Source organism: Folsomia candida, unplaced genomic scaffold (assembly GCF_002217175.1).
Source record: "Folsomia candida strain VU population unplaced genomic scaffold, ASM221717v1 Fcan01_Sc005, whole genome shotgun sequence".
In the NCBI taxonomy this organism is placed as follows: domain Eukaryota; kingdom Metazoa; phylum Arthropoda; class Collembola; order Entomobryomorpha; family Isotomidae; genus Folsomia; species Folsomia candida.
This window is the reverse complement of record NW_019091197.1, coordinates 4,466,498-4,489,357: the sequence shown is the minus strand read 5'-3', so window position 1 is coordinate 4,489,357 and position 22,860 is coordinate 4,466,498. Positions and strand designations below refer to the sequence as shown.

General features: G+C 37.0%; 5 protein-coding genes across 8 annotated transcripts; 3 read left to right on the top strand and 2 right to left on the bottom strand.

Moving 5' to 3' along the window:
* LOC110850381 lies at window positions 1-4,597 on the top strand. The gene is made up of 5 exons (XM_022097815.2): window positions 1-343; window positions 409-555; window positions 3,122-3,441; window positions 3,731-4,127; window positions 4,217-4,597. The coding sequence occupies exons 1-5, from the start codon at window positions 66-68 to the stop codon at window positions 4,476-4,478; spliced, it is 1,404 nt and encodes a 467-aa protein (XP_021953507.2). The 5' UTR covers window positions 1-65; the 3' UTR covers window positions 4,479-4,597.
* A 138-nt stretch (window positions 4,598-4,735) lies between these two features.
* LOC110850221 lies at window positions 4,736-5,939 on the bottom strand. Its single transcript, XM_022097688.2, has 2 exons — window positions 5,030-5,939; window positions 4,736-4,952 (listed from the first exon to the last, which is right to left on the bottom strand). The coding sequence occupies exons 1-2, from the start codon at window positions 5,826-5,828 to the stop codon at window positions 4,753-4,755; spliced, it is 999 nt and encodes a 332-aa protein (XP_021953380.2). The 5' UTR covers window positions 5,829-5,939; the 3' UTR covers window positions 4,736-4,752.
* A 2,720-nt stretch (window positions 5,940-8,659) lies between these two features.
* LOC110850380 (gastrula zinc finger protein xFG20-1) lies at window positions 8,660-11,987 on the top strand. Its single transcript, XM_022097814.2, has 3 exons — window positions 8,660-8,831; window positions 9,290-9,684; window positions 9,823-11,987. The coding sequence occupies exons 2-3, from the start codon at window positions 9,295-9,297 to the stop codon at window positions 11,038-11,040; spliced, it is 1,608 nt and encodes a 535-aa protein (XP_021953506.1). The 5' UTR covers window positions 8,660-8,831; window positions 9,290-9,294; the 3' UTR covers window positions 11,041-11,987.
* Window positions 11,988-12,379: 392 nt separating this feature from the next.
* On the top strand, window positions 12,380-13,601 carry LOC110849862 (tyramine receptor 1). Its single transcript, XM_022097326.2, has 2 exons — window positions 12,380-13,107; window positions 13,199-13,601. The coding sequence occupies exons 1-2, from the start codon at window positions 12,447-12,449 to the stop codon at window positions 13,543-13,545; spliced, it is 1,008 nt and encodes a 335-aa protein (XP_021953018.1). The 5' UTR covers window positions 12,380-12,446; the 3' UTR covers window positions 13,546-13,601.
* A 5,112-nt stretch (window positions 13,602-18,713) lies between these two features.
* LOC110850081 lies at window positions 18,714-22,761 on the bottom strand. Of its 4 annotated transcripts, none has more exons than XM_022097562.2 (6): window positions 22,734-22,761; window positions 20,257-20,364; window positions 20,090-20,137; window positions 19,539-19,840; window positions 19,194-19,322; window positions 18,714-18,949 (listed from the first exon to the last, which is right to left on the bottom strand). In XM_022097562.2, the coding sequence occupies exons 2-6, from the start codon at window positions 20,345-20,347 to the stop codon at window positions 18,815-18,817; spliced, it is 705 nt and encodes a 234-aa protein (XP_021953254.1). In that variant the 5' UTR covers window positions 20,348-20,364; window positions 22,734-22,761; the 3' UTR covers window positions 18,714-18,814. The 4 variants fall into 4 exon arrangements, with proteins under 4 accessions (XP_021953254.1, XP_021953256.1, XP_021953257.1 ...); XM_022097564.2 differs by having other exon boundaries at window positions 20,257-20,357; window positions 22,734-22,752; XM_022097565.2 differs by having other exon boundaries at window positions 20,257-20,286; window positions 22,734-22,752.
* Window positions 22,762-22,860: the final 99 nt, after the last annotated feature.

The window sequence follows — 22,860 nt, the reverse complement described above, 5'->3', positions numbered from 1 at the left end:
TTTTGTAAATAAGTGCATAATAAAATTTCCAATGGACTGCGACTTAACTTCAGTCAAATGTTGTGATGAGGAATTTCTTGATGCCTCGTGTTCCCACCTATTCAGTAAACTGTTTCATGAAATTTACCTTTCTCCTCTGTGCAAGTACAATTGTTACGATTTTCACGATTTTATTCAGACAAGGGGATGATATTCCCAGTCTCGTCTGGCATAGTTCGAATATACGTATCGAAACCCTCCATTCGGACTGGCAGGAAATTAGAGAAACCAAATTCGCCGAATTCAGTAATGACACCTACAAACCAAAGTATTTCGTATACTCGGCTCACCTGGATATCTACAAGTTCGCACATTTCCAATGAATTTCTAAAATTTGGATTACATAAATATTGTATAATCAATCCATAGGAACGTTTTACGGATAATTGCTGTCACACCATTGCTTTCTAAACAGAAATTACACTGTCACATCTTCGATGGTGAACTACAACCTGTCGGGGTATTTGAAGGTATTATTAGTGCCACGAAAAATCCACAGAGCTATTTACCCTACAGGTTAGCAGATTGTTAACAAGTATTTGAAATGAAAATTCTAAACCTACAATGTTCAACCCAGATTTTTTTTGACTATCTCAATTGGAAAGACCAACCTTTTAGAAATAACATTTATCTGTCTTGGGACACTTGGCAGATGCGCAAAATTCAGAGCGTTATTTAGAGTGAGTTCGTGACACGCTTGGCTTTCAAGCGAAACCTGCCTATGCCTTGCGGTAGCAACCGAGCGTTTTCGCGATTTGCGACGCCCATAACGCCATGAATTTTGCACATTTTTGCACATGACATTTTGAATTTTGCACAAATGTCCCAAGACAGATAAATGTTGTTTCCAAAGGGATGGTCATTCAAACTGAAATGATAAAAAAGACTCTGTTTTATAAATCGGTGTGGGTTATGGGCTACGCTCTCGGGCAGGGCAGGGTTACAATTCTTTTCAAATTAAATGCTAATATAGGTGCGTTCAGATCATTCGCTCTCTGCATTCAAAATTTCAGCCCTCTACGCCAAAGTCTAGAAATCAGTATGGGTTGTGTTCTACCCTCTCGGATAGGGTAGGGTGAAATTTTTTTTCAAATTAAATGCTAATTTACTTACGTTCAGATCATTGGCTATCTGCATGCCAAATTTCAGCATTCTAGGCTAAATTTAAGAAATCGGTGTGGGTCATGGGTTACCTCATCGGGTAGGGCAGGTTGACAATATTTTCAATTTAACCCCAATTTAGTTGCATCGAGATCATTCGCAATCTGCATACCGAATTTTATCTTTATACGGACGATCGGGAAATACATCCTGACAAATATATAAGGCCCAAATTTGGTACTGGATTTAGGCCCTCTAAATCTAGTACTTGTTGTGTGTCACTGTCTGTCCGTTCGTCTGTCTGTCATTGCGCAGGATAACTCTGTTCAAACCCAGGCTATCGACTTGGAATTTTGCACACTTCGTCTTCTGATCTAAAGTTAGGAGGATTTCGATGATGGGTGTGATTGGTCAAGTTGTTGGTCGGTGGGGCTCATTTAAGTAGTGTTGACTGTAAAACAAATTATTAAATATCATATGTAGAAGCATCCCTAGGCCGTACGAATTTGAAAATCGGCAAAAATTGGCATGAAGATTGCCAATGACCTCAATAAATTTTACTTGGAGTAAAGGTGACAAAATTTCAACCAGAAGGACCCGATGGGGTAACCCACACCAATTTCCAAAGGTTGTCCTATGAAACTGAAATTTGGCATGAAGATTGCCAATGACCTCAAAGCATTTAAGTTGGGATAGTGTTTCAAGATTTTTGAATCTGAGGCACATTACATATAGGTTAACCCACACCGATTTCTTAAATCTCATTGCAGCTGCAATCTGGCATCAGGATGACTTTAAAGCAAAAATCTTTTAGCTTGATCGGCTATCGGGTAGATCAGGTTGACAATTTATTTTACAAATTAATAGCCAATTGGACTGGTGGCAAATATGTAAAGCCAAATATGTAATCGACGTTTATGTAAACGACATTTATGCTACCCGACAGATATGTAACCCGACGAATATGTAAGCGACTAATATGCAAACGACAGATATGCAACAAATAGGATTTCGCGAATTTTCAAAAGACAAATTCAAAGAGTGATAAAAAATAAATTAAAATTAGGAATTAAGTTTAATGTACTTGATTAAAATCGGTTAACCGGTTGACAGACAGGGGTCATATAGGTGGGTATTGGACAAGACTGTTGTACTTTGTGTCAAATTTTCGTTGAACTTGTCGTTGATAGCTGAAAATTTGGTAATTAATTACTTGGAAGCAAGGGTGTATTTAATTTTGAAAATTATGTTTTGATTATTCAAGTTAATAAACTTAGTTGAAATTCTCTTTTATGGTTCAAATCAAGGTGCAAACTAGTGATATGAAATCAAGTTAAAAATTTGTCAACCGGGGTGAAGGGAATGTGTTGGTAAAATAGCTCGAGATTGTATGACACCCTAGATCTGGCACCGCAAAGCTGTCGGACAAGTAGTTTGTATTCTTACTAAGATTTATATTTTTGTTGGGATTTTATTTTTCCTGAGAGTTTCAATTTGGATATACCGTTTTGAAAATACGATTGACTAATCCGAAATATATAGACGAAATCCTATTTGTTGCATATTTGTCGTTTGCATATTGGTCGCTTACATATTCGTCGGGTTACATATTTGTCGGGTTACATATTTGTCGGGTAGCATAAATGCCGTTTACATAAATATCTTTACATAAATGTCGGTTACATATTTGTCCTATCACCGCCAATTGAGTTGGGTTCAGTTCATTCGCAATCTTCATGTCAACTTCCAGCCTTTCATTCCAAGTTTTATAAATCGGTGTAGGTTATGGGCTACCCTCTCGGGTAGAGCAGGTTGACAATTTTTTCGAATTAAATGCTAATTTAGGTACGTTCAGATCATTGGCTACCTGCATGCAAAATTTCAGCCCTCTACGCCAAAGTTTAGAAATCAGTATGGGTTGAACATGGTTTGCGGCAGTTTGAGCCTGCATTGTTAGTACGTTTTCCGAATTTATATTTAGTGCAGCTTACATCCTTTGCAAACCCGAAGTCAACCTGTTCCGGACTCTTAAATACGTTTCCATATCACCATTTCCGCATCATAATAGTTCTCATGGCTTCTCCAACCTTTTACCGATAAATCTCCCCCCAGCCAAGAGCGAGAAAGAACCGCACACTTTTTCGGTTTGTGTCCAACCCACGTTCGATTATGACAACGTGGCAGAATTTATCCAATGGATGGAGTTCTATAAAAACATGGGCGTTACTCATTTCACTTTCTACAATATGTCAATCGGGCCAAGAGTCTCGTGCGTGATGAAATCTGCTGCCGTTAATCAAGGTACATATGTAAATACGCTATTATAAATCTGGTATAGTCATGGAGGCATTGATTTCCCGGTAATAAAATTGCTACCGGTTGGTATTAAAATTATACCGATCCGTAAAAACGTGCTACCGGTATGGTAACACTTTAATACTGAAGTACTACTACACTGTATTACCTATCAATGCCACTTTGCTATTATTGTAATACTGGATTTCTAAGAGTGTACACGCTCACTCCTACACCTTATGTAAGGCGTAGGAAAGTATTAATTATACTGACGTTCTTCTTATTGTTTTCTTAGAAACAGGAATAACCATCCTGAACTGGACCGTCCCAATTAAGGATCACTTACAGCTCCATGTAAATGGTCAACTTGCCCAACAGAACGACTGCCTCCTGAGATACAGGGGAGTGACAAAGTATCTCGTGCTGGTCGATTTTGACGAGTTAATCATCCCCAACTATGTTTATGCCAGTGATTTTTTTGATCTGGTTACTTTAATGGACAATGAGTGGTCCAGTCAACCAAGAAATGGGTCTCTTGCGCAGTATAAATTTCGCAGTGCAATTTTTGACTTTGATTTTAGCAACTTGTCAGACGTAAAGAAAGATATTTACAAAGATTCCTTCGAGCTGGAAGACTTAATAGTGTATAAATACGTTATTCGACAACGCGACCTGTATCCGTCCAAAATTAGGTAAGACCTCAATTCTTAATAATAAATCTTAGAAATAAATATTTTGGAATTAGTCACTCTTAATGCTTCAATTATGTATACTGATCTAGATCAAAACTGATCACAATGCCATGGCGTGTGCTTGAGCCAGGTGTTCACTTCTTGGACAAAGCGGTTGACGACAGGACAGAGTTTGAAATAGACCCGGAAATAGCATATGTTCACCATTATCGGAGATTCTATCACTGCAAAGATAATCACACCTGCTATAAGATACCGCAGTCGTTGGACTACTTGGCACACTTCTATGCGGACAATCTTTACAAAAAGGCCCGAAATGTGATTGATAAACTAGTTGCAGAATGTAGTTAGCCATGTATGTAACCATACTCATTTAAATGTGCATAAAAGGTTATGGAGTTTAACAAAAGTTGTGTTTCTGAATTTCTGATGATGTTTCTAATAAAAAGTTGATTAAGTGTCGGTCAGAATGGGTAATAATTGAAACAATTTCTGTCATTTTATCACAACTCATTTAATAAGATTGGATAAATCCGGCTGATAAATAATTTGATCAAGTGAGTATATTTATTTTAATTTAATAATACAACACTTAAACCCGTACTTTCTGCAAATTATGCGTGCTTTATTCCACCAATAAGAGCTTAGGATTTCTTTTAACATTTATAAAACTATATTCAACAGCGAAAGGTTTTCTTGCAAGAGCAATTACTGTCGGATGATGATTAACTTCCCACGTGAACGCCCTCAGTCCGTGGTCAATTAGTCCATTCCACCATTTTGAAAACTCGCGGAATTCTTCCATGTCCGCGGTATCATTAAAATCTAGAATCATAATATGGTACATTTTTTTCGATTTTATGACATTTATTTTAATAACTTGTTCTAAAAAAAATAATCGCCTCGAGCTTGTAAATGTATTTCCAGGTTGAGTTGTCCAAACGGAAATATTTCAAATTCCTCCATTATCTGGTTAAACGCCGAGTACTCCGACCATTCGATATCCACTTTGAGAAAATCAATCCATTTGTGACCATAAGTTCGCATGACGTGACCCAAAGTTTGAATCCCGTCATGACTTTCTTTATTTCCGAGCCCCTTATTTTCAAAAGTCCAACGATGTTCCATTCCAGGAGGAAGTCGAGATCCCGGCCCCTCCGCAGGAGCTCCTATCGTGTGATCAAACATGTGCACGGAACAGTTCGTCCTGGATAAGAATTCCGCTTCGAAACTGGAATCTGGACCAACTCCGAAGGAATATAGGACACATGGAACATCCAAAAAGCCACCATCTTGTAAAGATATTTGTTCGTAACTGGTATACAATTCAAATCCACAAACCCATTTCCCGCCACCGGCCGGTCCACCAACACGGGACAGAAAGTGGGGACAGGTCATCGTCGGGATGAACGCGTCCCAAAAGTAGATCCCCCAATTATTCCGCCACGGGCTGCTTGCACCTTGTAAAAATGGCTTCAACTTTTGTAAAAACCTGGACCGGAAGTCAATCTCAGCTTGGATGTAGGATTGGTAGTAGGATGGAGATTTTAATGGTTGTGAACAATATTGATGAGTATTATCAGCAATTTTTTGAGATGTTTTGTACCAGGAAATTATTATAATCGTGATGGCTAGAACGAATCCGATAGTAAAGGCGAATTTAGGGCAGGAAATTATTCTAGTAAAAGTTGAGGTTGTCATTATTAATAAATAATAATAATGAGATTAAAATGCAAAAGAAATATTTTATCGGAATTTTATGAAACATTGGAGACGTGAAAAAAATAGTGCAAAGTATTTTTTTTTATTTGAGAGATACGCAAATCTATTTCAATAATAGACAACTCTATGAGGATACAATTTTGGACAACTGAATCAATATTGGGTAACAGGGTTTTCGCATTTTTCCTCTGTTTGATATGTATTTTTTATCTAAATATGTGCAATCAATTAGTGGTATAAATGCATAGCTAAGTACTAATTGATTGTAAATTGTGGAAATTTAGTTTATGTTTGTGTTTCAAATTTAGTCATTTCCCAAAAATAATTTGTTTGTGGTAATGGTTAATGCAATGACAAATACATTTATGTAGCTTAACTTTTTGTCTGTCCGTCCGATAATTATGTACATGTGTATTTGTACATACACAAGTACTCTGTAATTAATATGGCGTATTGCCTCATTTACATATTTCGACACATTAACCCTTAGCCATGGGAGACCGTTTAAAAACGTTTTAGAGTTTTTGCTTTAATTCGGGCGACCGTGAAAAGCCGTTCACAAAAAAGTCTCTGCCTTCGGGGTCAACGGCTTTTCACGTTTTCACGTTTCCATGTCAGGTGCGGGACAACGGATATTTCCGTGGTAAAAATTATTTAGCTGATTCGGGAAACGGCAAAACACGTTGGCACTAAAAACTAAAATTATTAGGGCCTTGGATCAGAATCGTCCGTGGTAACACTAGGTCATTTTCATGCAACTTCGCCACTGCTTTGCATAGGATGGGTTGCATGTAAAATTTTTGACTCTGGTTTACTAACTGCTAAAACTATTCAAGAAATTTATAACGGAAAGTTATTGAGGCCAAACCACACCCGTCTCATGTAATCTTGGTTTTGCCAGGACATGTTCATTTTTGCTAAATTTCAACGTTGATGAAAAACTAGTAGGAGAAATAAGTTTCGGGTTTTCCCAAAAGCTCGACATATATTTAGGTTAGTACACCAACTATCCCAGATAATTTATAAAGGTACAGGGGATTATTTAAGATACAAAATGCGAGGTAAAACCAGCGTCGCCAAGAAATAAAGGGTTATATACACCTTCTATCAAACTCATAAATTATCAAATTGATCTCCTCGTCTAGATTGAGGTCTTGGCTGCATTTAAAAATTAAAATACACAAAATGAATTCACATAGTTAGTCAGAACTCTTGATCCAAGTTAAAAGAACCCTTATGCAGATCCACAAACATGTGTGGTTTGGGACCAATAGCTCTATTTTACAAATGTCTTGAGTAGTTTTGCATAGTCATAATTTTGCACCACAGTCATAGTTGATAACTCTAAAATTATCATGCAGCTTTGCTTTACAATGTTACACTTAAATTTTAATACTCATCATTTTAAATATTATATTTATTGACGTTGTCCCGCAGTTAATTTTCTCCTAACGTGTTTTGCCGTTCTCCCGAATTGAGCATTTATAAAATCGTCCCGAATCTAAGCAACTCATATAATAAAGGTTTCCAGATTTAGAACTTGTCAGATTTTAATTATTTTTTGGCTTATCGAATGATCACAATTGTGGTCATCGAAACGCCCCGCAGCAACGCCAAACATAGTTACCATTTCTCCTCGGCTAAGGGTTAACGAGTGACAGAGTATACCGTCGAAAGCGGGCATAATGAGATTTATGCAAATGAGGGGACCCGCACAATAATTCCTACTCCTGAACTGTGCAAAATTTAGAGGTTCCAACCAACCTTAGCCGACATGTTTAGGAGTGGGATATATGTAAATACTTGTATTTAAAAAATGTATGCAGTATACAGCATACACATTAGTGTACATATACATATAGTAACTTCATTAATGAGATAATTGAATCTTTAGATACATAATATATACTAATAAGGAACTTCAAAATGAATATTTAGCAACCAGTACACTTGGTGAAATTTATAATACCTTAGTATTTACCTTGACCTTGAGGCTCAAGGTCAAGTAGACCTTGAGCCTCTCCTAACAAGAATGACCTAACACAAATATTCCAAGTTTCGGCAAACCTGTATCTGCATTTAGGAAATGTGTTATGTATCTTGCTCAAAAAGTAAATTGATTAACTGCAACTTGAGGAGCTTTATCCCACCTTCTTTATGCACACACTCAGGAAGTATGCTACCCTATGACAAATGTTTTTACAACTCATATTAAAAAGTATGCATGGTTTGATCCCGAGATCACTAATTTCGTGCTCATATTCCGTCATGCTACATAATACGACAATTATGCAGCAGGAGACAAAAAGCATGAAACATGGCACTAAATGCAAGTCGATGAATGAATAATTTAATGAACAAAGGAGTTTGTCTCCATCCATGTTAGAGCGGGTTGAAAATTATAAACTCATGTGCAACCACCACGTGCTCCGAATATTGATGTACATACATACATACTCTGCGTATGTGCGTATCTATGTACATTTATATTACTGCATTCGTTAATAAATAAGTAATTATTTATTTAAAATTATTTTTTGGTAAGTTTAAGAAAGCTAAATTGTGTTTCGAAGTTTGTTCATAGGTTTATAATTAAGTTCAATGTGGCTTATTAAGATCTGCACAAGGATGATTTGACACATACTGTATGTCACATATAGACCAGATGTATCACAAAGTGTGCATACATCAGTAATACAACTTGTATTATACAAGTACATGCACATATGTATACATACATATGCACAGTACATATCCAATGTACAGAGTCCAATACGTACATTGTACACTGCACATTGTGCAGTGTATTCATTTCTGAATATTTAATATACGTACATATGTGTGTACAATTAAGTTTTCCAATTCAGTGTGATCTAATTGACTCATCTCTCCTTTAGATAATTGCACACCTTCCCAACCGACTACTGCCCACGAAAATACATATACATACATACATTTTAAAAAACAATTTCTAGGTTAAAGGTACGTGATTAATTAAAAAGTTCTTAATTAAGTAAGATATTTTCAAATATATTTGCATGAGCTACATATATCTATTAAGTACATATTTAAATACACAATTATGAGTCGAGGGCCTCGACTCGAGGCACTATAATTAAAACCATTTTTACATGCATTCTTATGTAAAAATGGTTTTAATTATACTGCCTCGACAATATGTGCATATGCAGTTATTAGTTAGACACACAACTTTTACATAATCTAAACCACCTAATATAGCACTTCGTTAGCATTTTTCTCATGTGCTAATTTTTATACTGACTTTGCAGAAGTCGAAGTCATATTAATATATTCCATACCCTTATATTTTAAAAATAACCCTATATAATGAGTACTCAATAATTCTTACAGGGCAAAAACTAAAAATATTTGCAATTTTTTTATATTCCACACATCACGTTTGACCTTTGTGCTTTCAGTGACCATGGCCGACTCGGAATCCACAGTGACCGTTGAGCTGACCCTCGGGGACAAAATTGTCGTGACAAAGACAGCAGAAGGAAAAATTCAATGTCCCCTTTGCAGCGAACCCTTCATTTCCATCGCTTACTTTAAAGTCCACCACTCTCAGAAGCACACAAGCAAAGAGTTAATCTGCAAATTCTGCGGTCTCCAGAGCTTTCCTAATCAGACGTCCTTCGATGACCATAATAAATCCTACCACTCTGAAACGGATCCCCTAAAATGTGTGAAATGTGGAAGGATTTCCAAGGACAAAAAAGCCTTTTGGCGACACATTCGGGAAACCCATCGTTCAAAAAAATTTCCCTGCGCCGAGTGCGGATTTGAGTTTACGAGGCCAGAAAATCTAAAGGTATGTAGGTCAATTATAACAACTAATTGTACAACAACTAACAAAATTACTTTTAAATCAACTTTTCACTGCAGATTTTGACATAGAATTTACGAAAATTGTTTTTAACTTATGCAAATTTACACCGAATTTTTACAGGCGCATCTTGAACAAAAACACTCCTCCAAACCTCTCCCCACCTTTGATTGCAAAGAGTGTGGAAGAAAATTCAAGGTGAAAACAACTTTAACGCAACACATCTTATCCAACCACCGAGAATATGCAAAACGAAAGTGTCCCATCTGCGGAAAAGAATTTGGTCGCGAAAGGCTGTTAAAAATGCATGTGAACAGCGTGCACGACAAAGTTCGGAAGTTTGAATGCACCCTCTGCGACGTCAAGTTCTCTACGTCAGGCCACCTTTGTCGTCACAGGAAGTCATTGACCCACAAGATGAGGGAGGAAAGCGGGGAGAAAAATGTGTCCTCACCCATGCAAAAAACAATCAAAGCTAATGACAATCGAGGTAGAAAAAGGAAAGTGCTGGAGAGTGAGGAGAGTAGTGAAGAATCTGAGATTAAATCAGACCCACCTGACCAGTCAAATTCCCTCCCAGAGATAAGCACACGACCACAACGCCAATGCAAAACTAAAGCTAAGGAACAAATATTAAAAACTGCTGAGATTCAAAAAGATGATGACCACACTAGATGGAAACTTGGTCCTCAACAAAAGCGAAGAAAAAATACATACGAAACAACAACGACGACACCAGTAGAAGAATCCACCGATATTATTATGATTGATTCACAACTTGAACCACATCCACGTCAAGAGTTAGATGATACTAGCTCAGAACCCACCACTGACAACGTGACGATCTGCACGTCCACCATCAAAGTGGAGGAACCATTCCTCCAAATTCTTGAATTCCAAGATGATAACTGGGAAAATGTTCCTCAAATCACACAAGTAACTAGCTTATCACAAGACGTCAAAATCAAGCCAGAACCATTATCACCCTCTCCCACCCCGCAAAAATGTTCACCTCGCCAAAAATATTTTTGTGCCTACTGCGACAAAGGATTCAGAACCTTGGAAACCTGCGAAGCTCACGAACCCGACTGCGGAAAGTATTCCAAATCCAGGAAAACTTATAAATGCGATGAATGCGGATTGGAACGAGGTTCTCGTCGAGCCTTAAATCTGCACAAAATCGTCCACGTGGACGATCGCCCATTCTCCTGTGACCTCTGCCCCCAACCAAACCCCACTTTTAAGAGATTCTCATCCCTTAAACAACACCAGGACAAGGCCCACTTTGGAAAGATGTCGGCATGGGATAAATACAAACTTACAGACCGCTCCGTCGAGTGACATATGTCGAAAAGTTCTCGCCAGCCAGAAATCACTTAATCGACACATGGTGGAAATTCATCCGGCGGATGGAGTTTTTAAACCACATCAATGTAAATTCTGCCTGATGCGGTTTAAGAGGAAGAGAGCCATGGAGGATCACATCGCCTTGGATCACGTCGACGAGAAAAAGTGGGAGTGCAAAATTTGCTCCACGTGGTACAATCGCGTCTGGAAGTTGAAGATGCATAATAGGAAGAGCAAACGCCACCAACGCCGAGTGGCGGCTTTGGCGACGAAAAAGAGACGAACCGTGAAAACGAATAAGACTAAAAAATTTCCTGGAGCGCATAATATCCTGCTGAGAAACGTGCCAGAGTCGGAGGAAGGATTAGATATGGCGAAATTGGCGATGCAAATTCTGATTCCATCCGTTCGAGTGAATGTGTACAATTTGAGAGTTGGCACGTTTCGGTATGGGGGAAAATTGAGGAGGTTGAGATCACTCCGACCCCTCAGGGTTATCCTGCCGAGTGTCTATTATAAAAATATAGCCATATCCAATGCAAAGAAACTTAAGGATGGGGAAAATGGATTGGGGAACATTATCGTCACCAAGGATTTCAAGTGCAGAGAAGTTTTCGTCAAAAAGGACGGCTTGGATTTTCGCGTGGTTCGAAAATAGCAAATTCATTTAAAAATGCACAAATGCATTTAATTTATATTAGTTAGTGTTTGTTCTATTTGCATGCATCAATTATGCCGCATAATTATCACAGCAAACTTTCCATGATGTAGACCCGCAATTACATATGATACTTCACATTTAATAATGTATCAGATTTATGTATTTAATAACAAGTGTTTATTTCAATATAGATAGATAATTACTTACACATTAGCTTAATAACTATTAAATTTACTTATCTACAATAACTCACCACTTAAATAAAATATTTATATTTTAAGTGCTTTGCATGATATGTACATGTATTTAAAAATATGAATACAAATAGGCACTTGCTCACTTTTTATATTGCTGTTAGATACATGAAAAATAAATGCGAAATCTATAACGGAACATGGCACATGATCCTCACCAGTGTTTCATGTAATTTGCGTCATTCTAAACCAGAAAATAATACTCAACTTTATAAATAGCAAATATGGAAATTATCTTTTCATACCCGAGTGTATGTAATACATGCATGAACATTAAAAATATCACCCACATTGAGTTCCAGAATCATGTACATTTAATTAATTACTCACCACCAAACTAACCCCAAATCAATTTCCTGTTGTTACATTGGCCAATTCCAATATCATCTTATTCATATTTTGCAACATATCGACTTTTCATGTAATTTAATTCCAACTTCTGTCAAACACACACTACTCAACATTACCAAAAATCTCTCGAACACATGGGTGACGTAGCTTTCAAGATTTTCCTCCTCCTCGTCTCCCTCCCCCTCGTCACTCTCACCATCGTGGGAAACCTGCTCGTCATTTTGGGCTACATTTTCCACACCCCCCTCCGCACCCCGTCCAACGCCTACCTCGTCTCCCTCGCGTCCGCCGACCTGCTCACCGGCCTGCTCGCCTTTCCCCCCACGATTCACTACTCCTACGTCCAAATGTGGATCTGGGGGCTGCCCACCTGTCGCTTCTGGCTCGTCCTGTGTTTCGCCATGTATTCCATAACAGCCTTCCACCTCGTCGCCATTGCCATCGACCGGTATCGCACCGTGACCGAGGGAATCACCTACATTCAGCGGAAGTCGATGCGGTCAGTGAGGGAGAAGTTGGTGCTGATTTGGACCATCGGTTTGTGGGTGACCATTCCAGTGATTCTCGATTGGGAACACATCTCCAAAGACCCCACGGCAGAGAAGCACTGCGTCTCTAGGAAGATTCCATACTGGGTGGCGCATTATTGTGGGGCCTCGTTCTGGTTTCCGGCTATTTTTATGGGAAGGATTTACTACCAAGTGTACACGGAGATTAAAGGAAAGTTGAGAAATAAAAGGGACACGTTGGCAGGGAAGGAATTTTCCGGTGTGACAGAGTCCTCTTCAGATGGTGGTGAGCAATAATATGTAAATAAGTAGGATGACACCAGCAAGAAATTGAAATTTTTATTATGATTTTCATAACGAATATTGAATGTTTTAAGCGATCGGAAATCCGAAATTGGGCCAGTTTTCTGTATCAACTTCTTTCGAAAATGGACATCAGACTAACCCTATTGCTGACACGGGGAAGGCAAACTTGATCGCTCGAGAGAGGCGAACTGCTCAAACCGTGGTCATAATTTCTGGAGCGTTCATATTTTGTTGGCTACCATGGAATGCACTTTCTCTTTATGACGTCTTGTCATTCGGTGGGGTCAAACCGTCCCCGTATTTGTACATGTTTTCGGCTATTTTCGGCCTGGCTAATTCATGCATTAATCCAATCGTGTATGCAGCAAGGATGCCAGAATTTAGGACAGTATTTAAGAAAATGTTGAGAATAAAGTAAATAAGAATTGAATGCCCGAGCTGTGATTAATAAACGTAATGCAACGTAAAATCGTGGGCTAATTTTATGAAAACAAAAATAATTTATCATTTTTCGTAAAAAAAAACAATTTAGTTAATTGCGAGACATTTTGAAAATCCAGTGTGCAAATTCTTAGCAAAAGGACTTTGTCTGTTTTATTCAATTTATCTGGTGATTGTTGCAGACGTGATAATGATAAATCATGCAGGCTGTGTTAGTGAAATTGTAAATAAGACGTTTACATATATTTTTTATTGAAACTGGTTTTACTACATTGGATAAAACTATTATTCTATGAAAAATATGTGGCCTAGGCGAGCCATGAAAAAACTACGATTTACCAGCCGCAGTTCGGAAAGACAGACCAGCTCCACACAAGGATATTGATGTTTTTTGGGTTTCTTTCAACGATTGTGTGACCGTTGGAAGTGGTCACCAATTCTCCACGGGATGGATAAAATGCTCCAAGAATCTGAAAGAAGATTAACGATATTTATTAAATGTTTTTTAACAGAAAGTAATTTTTGTCATAATTGATTAGCAATGTGATAAAAAAAGGGTTGCGAACTATTTCAAACTGGAAATAGTGAGTTGCAGCTAATTCCAAGTATAAATCGATTCCTGGAAACCCTTAATATATTTATATTTGCTGGTTTGGCATGAATTTTAGCGTTATTTTCTAACCTCTTGATCGCCCGTACGTCCAACGTGGATTGGGTTACCATTCTCGTCATGACCTCCTTCGACAGGTTTAGCAGTTGATAAGGTCGCAGGGTAAATCCAGCAGAGATAGCTCAAAGACGATCCCAAGGTCTAAAAATAGAAGCATTTTTTGCAAATACCACAACTGTGTTATAATTTTAAAATTCAGATTTTAATGCACTAAGGGTGTATAGGTAAGCTAAAATTGTTGCACATTTTAAAATTTAGACCAGCTAAAAAAACGATTGACAGACAGTTTGGCGAAAGCCGATTTGGCGAAAATAAATTTTCGCCAAAGTGGTAAAAAAAATTATGATGTAAGTCCCGAATGGCGAAATTTTTGTCACATATGGCGAAAATTAAAAACTCATAAAAACACATTTGGCGAAATATAAATTTCGCATTTATTCATGTCAAACTTATTATTTACATCCGTAAATCAAAGTTTCAAGGAACACAGAGTATCAATTGCAGCTGCCTCAAAGTCTAATATAATTTGAGAAGGATTATAGTTTTTGACATGGTTTTTTATAAACTCAAATAAAATTTGATAACACTCTTTTGTTTTCCTGGGGAGAAGAGCATACCTAGGTACACCATCGGTACACATTTTCAGTGAGTTCGATAACGTGCTCATTCAAATACATTAAGATATGAAAATAAAGAAAATATGTAAATTATTGTAGTATTATCTTTATGGTTTAACATACTCATAAAATCTTAATTTTCGCCAAATGTGACATTTTTTTCGCCAAAAGGTACTTTGAAACCCGTGTTCTAAAAATGCCGTAAAGTGGGTGAAATTTTGTTTTCGCCAAACGGGATTTTTATTTGGCGAATTTTTTTCGCCAAAAGGGTTTTCGCCAAACTGTCCGACTTCCAAAAAAACACAGCTCCAGCATCGGAGAAGAACTCAAGGTCTGGGAGGCAATTTTTTGCAAATATTGAAACTGTATTATACATAAGTTGAAAAAAGTCAGATTTTCATGTATGTCAGATCTAAACGATTTAAGCACATTTTACATTTTCCACGTCTTTGTGCACGTTAAATTTTATTTTCGTTCAGGGTCTCGTTTTTTTTCGCCCAAAAATATCTTGCGATTCGGGTAAAATAGGTAAATGTTTCAAATTACCTCATAACTGGACACACCAATCTCCTTTGTTCCGACCCCAATGAACGCCTTCTTTTGTCCGCCAACTATCCATCCAGGAATTAAAGAGTTGTTGTAGACAGCACGAGCAACAAAAGTGTCTCTATGCAAACGTCCCGCAGTGTAAGCGAAGGGGCCGATTTTTCCGTCAGACCCTGGGATCCATACAGGATTTAGGCCTAATTCTCTTTTGGGGAAGGGAATTTCATCGTTAATTGGTTGAAATCCTTTGAAGGGAACAGGATTGAAATGAGATTTCAACGGTGTGAGGTGGCCTGAAAATTCAGAATTGCACGACAATATTCTATTAATCTATTATCCCACAATGTAATAAAATTAATTAATTAATCATTTTTTCAGACTAACAAACGATACAGGATATAGCTTAAATCGACCAATTTTTTAAAATACATAACTTCTACTTCCGAGTTAAATAATTATGACATGTATGTAAGCTATGAATTGAGGTTCGACAAATTTAAGTTTCCAACAGCATTATCACCTGATTGTTGCTCCTTTTCCGAATCCAAGTCTTCATCGAATGTGACTGGTCAAATTAAAAAAATAGGTAGTTTTACATACATAGTCGGGAACACTCAAGTGTCAACAGCCGATTGCTAAAAAACTACGCCGCAGAATTAAAATCTGATAAGTGCATTAGATTCGCCATGCGATTTACATTATGATTCACTATGGACTTTGTAATTTTTGAACATCTGGATAAATATACAGGAAATTGAAGAGAAGCGGGCGGCGATAGTTTTTCACAAAAAAAAATCGAAGAAAAACGGTGAATTTTTCATGTGCTGAAAAAGTCAAGGGTGTACTTTAATTTAGCCCAACCGACTATAAAAACATGGGGACCGAATCGACAAAGAACAGTCGAAGAAGAATTTTTTTAAAACCTCCAAGGACCACACCCATCATGAAGCCTCTCAAGCCTGGAATCCGAAGAAATTCACGAAATTCCAACGGAAACCGGGCTCACTGCTGACAATGTCGATGCAAATTATCCAATGAGTGCTCAAATTGAAGCTTAGGCTTAAGGCTTTGAAATGTGGTACTTGCCACATCCTGATCGTACCCCAAAGGAAAACCAGTTTAAATAAGTGCAGGAGTCACCTCAAGTGGTACGCTCCAAAAAAGTGAGCAGGATTCTTTTTACAAATGAGGAGATTTTAACGTCGGAAAAATCTTTTAACAAGCGAATTGTCCTAATCTACGCAAAATCGGTCAGAGACATCCCCCGATATAGATAAAAGGTCAGAAAGTCACATTATCCAGGTTTTTTGATGATTTTGGCAGGTGGGAGCTAATTGGGGTAATTTCTCTACATTTTGCTGAAAATTGGGGGGAGGTGGGGGAATCAAATTTCTTAAAATATGTTTTTGCGTCCGTGGTACATCCCCTAAGTGAGATCCAATTCAATGGAATCGATGGGACCTCTCAGCAGGACTCAGCACGAATTTATAGTGCAAAAAATGACCCAAGCGTAGCTAAAAGAACAAATTCCGGTCTTTATCTCCAATCAGAATTGGTAATCATCCTTGATGGATTTGAACCACCGGAATATGAAAAATGGTCAAAGTTAGGGGCAAAGGTGTGTTCTAAGCCCCGTAGAAGTGCGGAGGCTTGGAAAAAATTTCTGACCCCGGAATGCCACAAAATGTCCCTGGAATCGGTGCGTAATTCCATCGAGGAGTGGTCGTCTCGTCTTTAGCGTGGCATTGACGCAGGAGGAGGAAATTTTTAAGACTACAAATTGTTTTTGAATTGAAATTTATCTGGCTTTTCGGTAAAATAAATCAAAAATTGCTAAGTTGAGACTTACAAAAGTAATAAGGCTATATGTCATTGACACTTGAGTGTTTCCGACTATGTATGCTTGAATTAGATGCATTAGGTCTAGACTTAGTAAAAATAATTCCACTCCAGTTTATATTCACGATGAAAGTATTTACTGTACAGGATGTTGAAAATTCTGATATCCCTTAAAATATTTTGCATGAAAGCAAATAAATTAAGTTATTTATGTAGTTCTCAGAGGATGGCTAAAATTGTAAAACCTTCGCAGAATGAAGTACATAAATTGCAGTTTCAGATTTTCCTTCGAGAAAATTATCTGTATTATTAACTCACCCTGCGTAGCATGAGAGCTATTGAATTCCTCTTGTCCGTCCGTCTGTCTGTGTTTTCACGAGTTTTTTGCATCAATTGATACTAATTAATAAGTCCCAAGACCATTTTAACCATAATTTGTAGCACAATTGGTATCAAAAAATCGTTAACGCAAAATGGTGCGAAATAATTGGAGTAATCGATGTATTCTGCACCAAGGATTATGATTAACTGAAAGTTCTAGTTATCCTTGGCTGACATAACTTAACCTCGAAATCGTGTCAAAATTTAGTCCCAATTTTAACCATTTCGGCTGCACCATTGGTGCAATATTATATCAAATTTCTTTTACATATTCCCCGTTTATTTTGTACCATTGGTGCAAAATTATATAAAAATTATGCATCTATTTTATCCACTTATTTTGCACCTTTGATGCAAAATTATGTGGAACTAATTATTCCAGGGCGAGCTACTTCTAACGTTACTACGGTTTATTTGCCTATGCAACGGTGACGTTTTAAACTAGGAAACAACAAGGTTTATGAAAATTTGATAATTAATTCTCACTTGGCGCATCATTTTTCTTGAGCTTTATCTAAAATAAATACAATATTTTCTTATAGCTATGTAGCAACTTTGTTTGAAGACCATGAAATTTTTTTAGCGGATTTACCCAACAATTGGGCATGTTCGTATCTCTCAAAATTATTTCGCAAACTCATCCTCACCATCGCCAGCTAGAGAAATTAAATAAATCCATGGAAACAATACCGAAATAGGTTTTTTTAGTTGATTTGCGAGATTGGAGAGATTTTCGAACTAATATTTTGTTAATCCCCTCACGATAGAAATATTTTGATCTTCGCAAGTTTGCTAAATGAGTTGAGATGCGAAATAAGACGTTGTCGTGAGTACGCCCAGTATGATCATCTATCTACATAAGTTCTTAATAAATTGTGTGAAGGCAGGAATAATTTATTTATATTCATTTTACGTAATAAACCCAGACACAAATCATTTCAGCTACTTGTGAGGCACTCCTTATACGCAAAATTTCTAGCAAAACGTTTTATTATGTATTATGATCTGGTGATAGAAATGCGATTTTAATTGTTGCAGCTTAGATGAATAATGCAGGTTTTGTTGAATAAATTGTGAATAATTCATATTTCATTGTTTATTGAAACAAGGTGATTTTATTGTGTATATTGGACAAAACTTTTATTCCATGAAAAAATATGTGACAGAAACGAGCCATGAAAAAACTAGATGATTTACCAGCCGCAGTTCGGAAAGACAGACCAGCTCCACACAAGGATGTTGATGTTTTTTGGGTTTCTTTCAACGTTTGTGTGACCGTTGGAAGTGGTCACCAATTCTCCACGAGATGGATAAAATGCTCCAAGAATCTAGAAGAAGAGTAGCGATATTTATTTAATGTTTTTTAACAGAATTTTTGTCCTCAAATGGTACCGTCCAAACACATCTAAAGAAAGTAATTTTTGTCATAATTGATTAGCAATATCATAAAAAAGATTTGCGAACTATTTCAAATTGCAAATAGTGGGTTGCATCAAAATCCAATTATAAATCGATTCATGCAAATCCTTAATATATTAAGATTTACTGGTTTGGCATGAGTTATTTTCTAACCTCTTGATCGCCCGTACGTCCAACGTGGATTGGGTTACCATTCTCGTCATGGCCGCCTTCGACAGGAGTGGAAGCTGGTAAGAACTCAGGCCAGATCCAGCAGAGATAGCTCGGAGAAGATCCCAACGTCTGGAAATTTAAGCGTTTTTTGCAAATATCGAAACTAGATTATAAGTTTAAAATTCAGATTCTCATGTACTAAGGGTGTATGTAAACTACTGTTAATGCACATTTCAAAATTTCAACCTCTTCATGCAAGGTAAATTTTATTTTCGTTCACAGTCTCGTTTTTTTCCTTCAAAAACTATCGATTTTGCGATTTTGTAAAATATTTACATATATTACCTCATAACTGGACACAGCAACCTCCTTTGTTCCTACCCCAATGTACACAGCCTTTTGTCCACTAGATATCTTTCCAGGAATTAAGGAGTTGTTGTAGACAGCACGAGCAACGAAATTGTCCTTATGCAGATATCCCGCAGAGTAAGCGAAATCGGCAATTTCACCGTCAGACCCTTTGACCCATTCTGGATTTTGGCCTAATTTTCTTTTGGGGAAGGGAATTGCATCGGTAATTGGTTGAAATGCTTCGAATAGTTGGTTATTAGCAGGGCTGAGATGAGACTTCGAAGGTGTGAAGCTGCCTAAAAATTCAGCAGTGTGACAAAATTTTGATTATTTATTAGTTTACAATATCGAAAAAATAAATTCATTGATCGTTTTTCCATGCTGGTAAAAATATTAGCTTCCTAAACATAATATATGGTTTATATTGACCAAACTTTTCTGAAATAACTTGCACTGTTTATGTATATTAATTACGACATGTAACCTGTCAATTGAGGCACGACAAAATTTAAGTTCCCAACCGCATATGTAAATATTCGCGTCACCTTCTGATTGTTGCTCCATTTCTGCATCCAAGTCTTCATCGAATGTGACTGGCAAAAAAATCTTAGCTTTATATATGTTTTTGAAACAACCAAAACATATGTGTAGATTTAAAAAATTCAAGTTTAAAAAGAATGAATACTATAAACAAATTCGGAGTTTTAGCCACCTGTATATTTCTCTGCTCGGAAACGTGAAGCTGCAAGAGATGTGTGAACGATGCACAAAATCAGGAAATACGTTGCAGAAAATTGACCCATTTTGTCACGACTACGAGCTATGTATAGGGATTCCAATCCCGGACGATTTTTTAAATCCCGGGAATCGGAAATCCCGGTTTTAGCCGTGACGTGACAAATCCCGGGATTTTTTCCCGAAATTCAAATCTTACCATATAACTTGAAATTTGTCAATTTTGGTGGAAAAAAAGGTACATGGCTATAAAAAGTACCTGGCCTGAGCATATTTCAGTAAGAATTATAGGACTCGACAAAGACATCCAACGAGTATTTCAAAAGTGAAATTAAACTATAAAATATTATGTTCACCTTATAAAAAGAAAAAAATTGCAAAATATTTTAGGCGCCAAAATTTTCCCTGGGGAGTTATGAGACTTTTGGGATTTTAAAGTGATGGCATAGGAACAACTTATTTCAGGAACGGGTTGATGGAATTGCACAAAATTTTTCTCCTACACTCTTTGGATCAATACCTTGGTGCGTTCTTCGAATTGAGTCGAAATTCCAACTTTAAAGCCAAAAATTTTAATTTCGAAAAATTGGTTTTTAGTTGTGACGCAAAAAGTATGGCGAAATGTTCGTCGATTGGATTTACCCCAATTTTTGATATGTTGCAGATCTTTGGTAGTAGATTAATAGTTCAATTACCCTAAACGTCGAAATCGACATGCGTGACCTTTTTCCGGGGGTCGAAAGGTCGCCGACCTTAATAAATGGGATATCGTTGGAAAGGTCTTGACGAGAGGATTATATATACTTTGTGGGGTCTGGGATGACCCTATGCAAGTCTAGAGGGCAAAGAACGAAAATATGCAGTTGTCCAGAATTTAACATAGCAGTGGATAGGGAGCTAACACGGAAGCCCGAATGGGAAAAACTCAAAAATATTCTCCTGGCTCTAGCTTTGCAGGGGTGGTCCCAGACCCCACAAAGTATAAATTTTCGGAATCCTCTCGTCAAGACCTTTCCAACGATATCCCATTTATTTAGGTCGGCGACCTTCTACATCGCGACCTTTCGACCCCCGGAAAAAGGTCACGCATGTCGATTTCGACGTTTAGGGTAATTGAACTATTAATCTACTACCAAAGATCTGCAACATATCAAAAATTGGGGTAAATCCAATCGACGAACATTTCGCCATACTTTTTGCGTCACAACTAAAAACCAATTTTTCGAAATTAAAATTTTTGGCTTTAAAGTTGGAATTTCGACTCAATTCGAAGAACGCACCAAGGTATTGATCCAAAGAGTGTAGGAGAAAAATTTTGTGCAATTCCATCAACCCGTTCCTGAAATAAGTTGTTCCCTATGCCATCACTTTAAAATCCCAAAAGTCTCATAACTCCCCCAGGGAAAATTTTGGCGCCTAAAATATTTTGCAATTTTTTTTCTTTTTATAAGGTGAACATAATAAAATAGTTTAATTTCACTTTTGAAATACTCGTTGGATGTCTTTGTCGAGTCCTATAATTCTTACTCATTTATAATACTTATTTACATACCTAATGATGTGTTTTAGAGATTTGTGCATGCATAAGTATTATAAAGTATGCTACTTTCTGGCCTATACAAAATGCATATAGGATAGCAATACAAATTAGCGATTATAGTGTTTTGCCTGCCATAGTAAATGTACAATTTCGATGTATTGTGATAGCTCAATTTTCGTCTTTTTTTGAGAGAAAAAGTTTGATAATTTCATTCCAGAAAACATAAATAATTAATCAAGGATTCGCTAGCATGTTAACCAGAAATGCACAAACTTACGTTCGTCAGTATTATTTGGCCTAAATTGTGAACCATTATTCACAAACTACAATTGGACATGGGATTTGGCAATTTAAAAATTTCAAGCTCAAATATACGAACTACCTTCAAAAAGCCTTTCATTCAGCCTTAAATTCATCGACTAAAATTCGAAATCACTTCTAACGTGTTAGTATTTTTTGGCATAACTGATTTCAGATTCCATAATTATACCGAAAATAAAGTGTTCTTGTTGCCTCAAGTTAAAATCTGACATCGAAGTTAGAAAATTTTAAGTTCCATCTTGTATTAAAAATTTTGCTTACGAATTAAATACAAAATTTAGATCAATGTGCGAAAAATATGGCTATCAATATTGTTTCAAATTTAAATTTTCGAGTTCAGGATCAATTTTGACTGGTTATGCTCATCGAAACTTTTTCTTACCAATCATATAACCGAAAATTATATAAAACTACTATTAAAATTGTAAATTATAAGCAATTTCACTTCTGATTGACAAATTGAAAAATCCCGAAATCCCGGGATTTCAGTTCTTCAAATCCCGGGATTTCGGGATCCCGTTTCCCGGGAGTTCCCGGGAATAAAATCCCGAAAAATCCCGGGACTGGAACCCCTAGCTATGTATGACTTGTACTTGTTTCTGATCACAATTGAAGTGAGAGACTGATTCTTGTATTTAGGGTGACTGATGGAATATATTTAGTTTAAGTTGCTCTTGCCTGGTCAAATGTTTATTCAGTGACGAAGAGTCATGGGAAAGA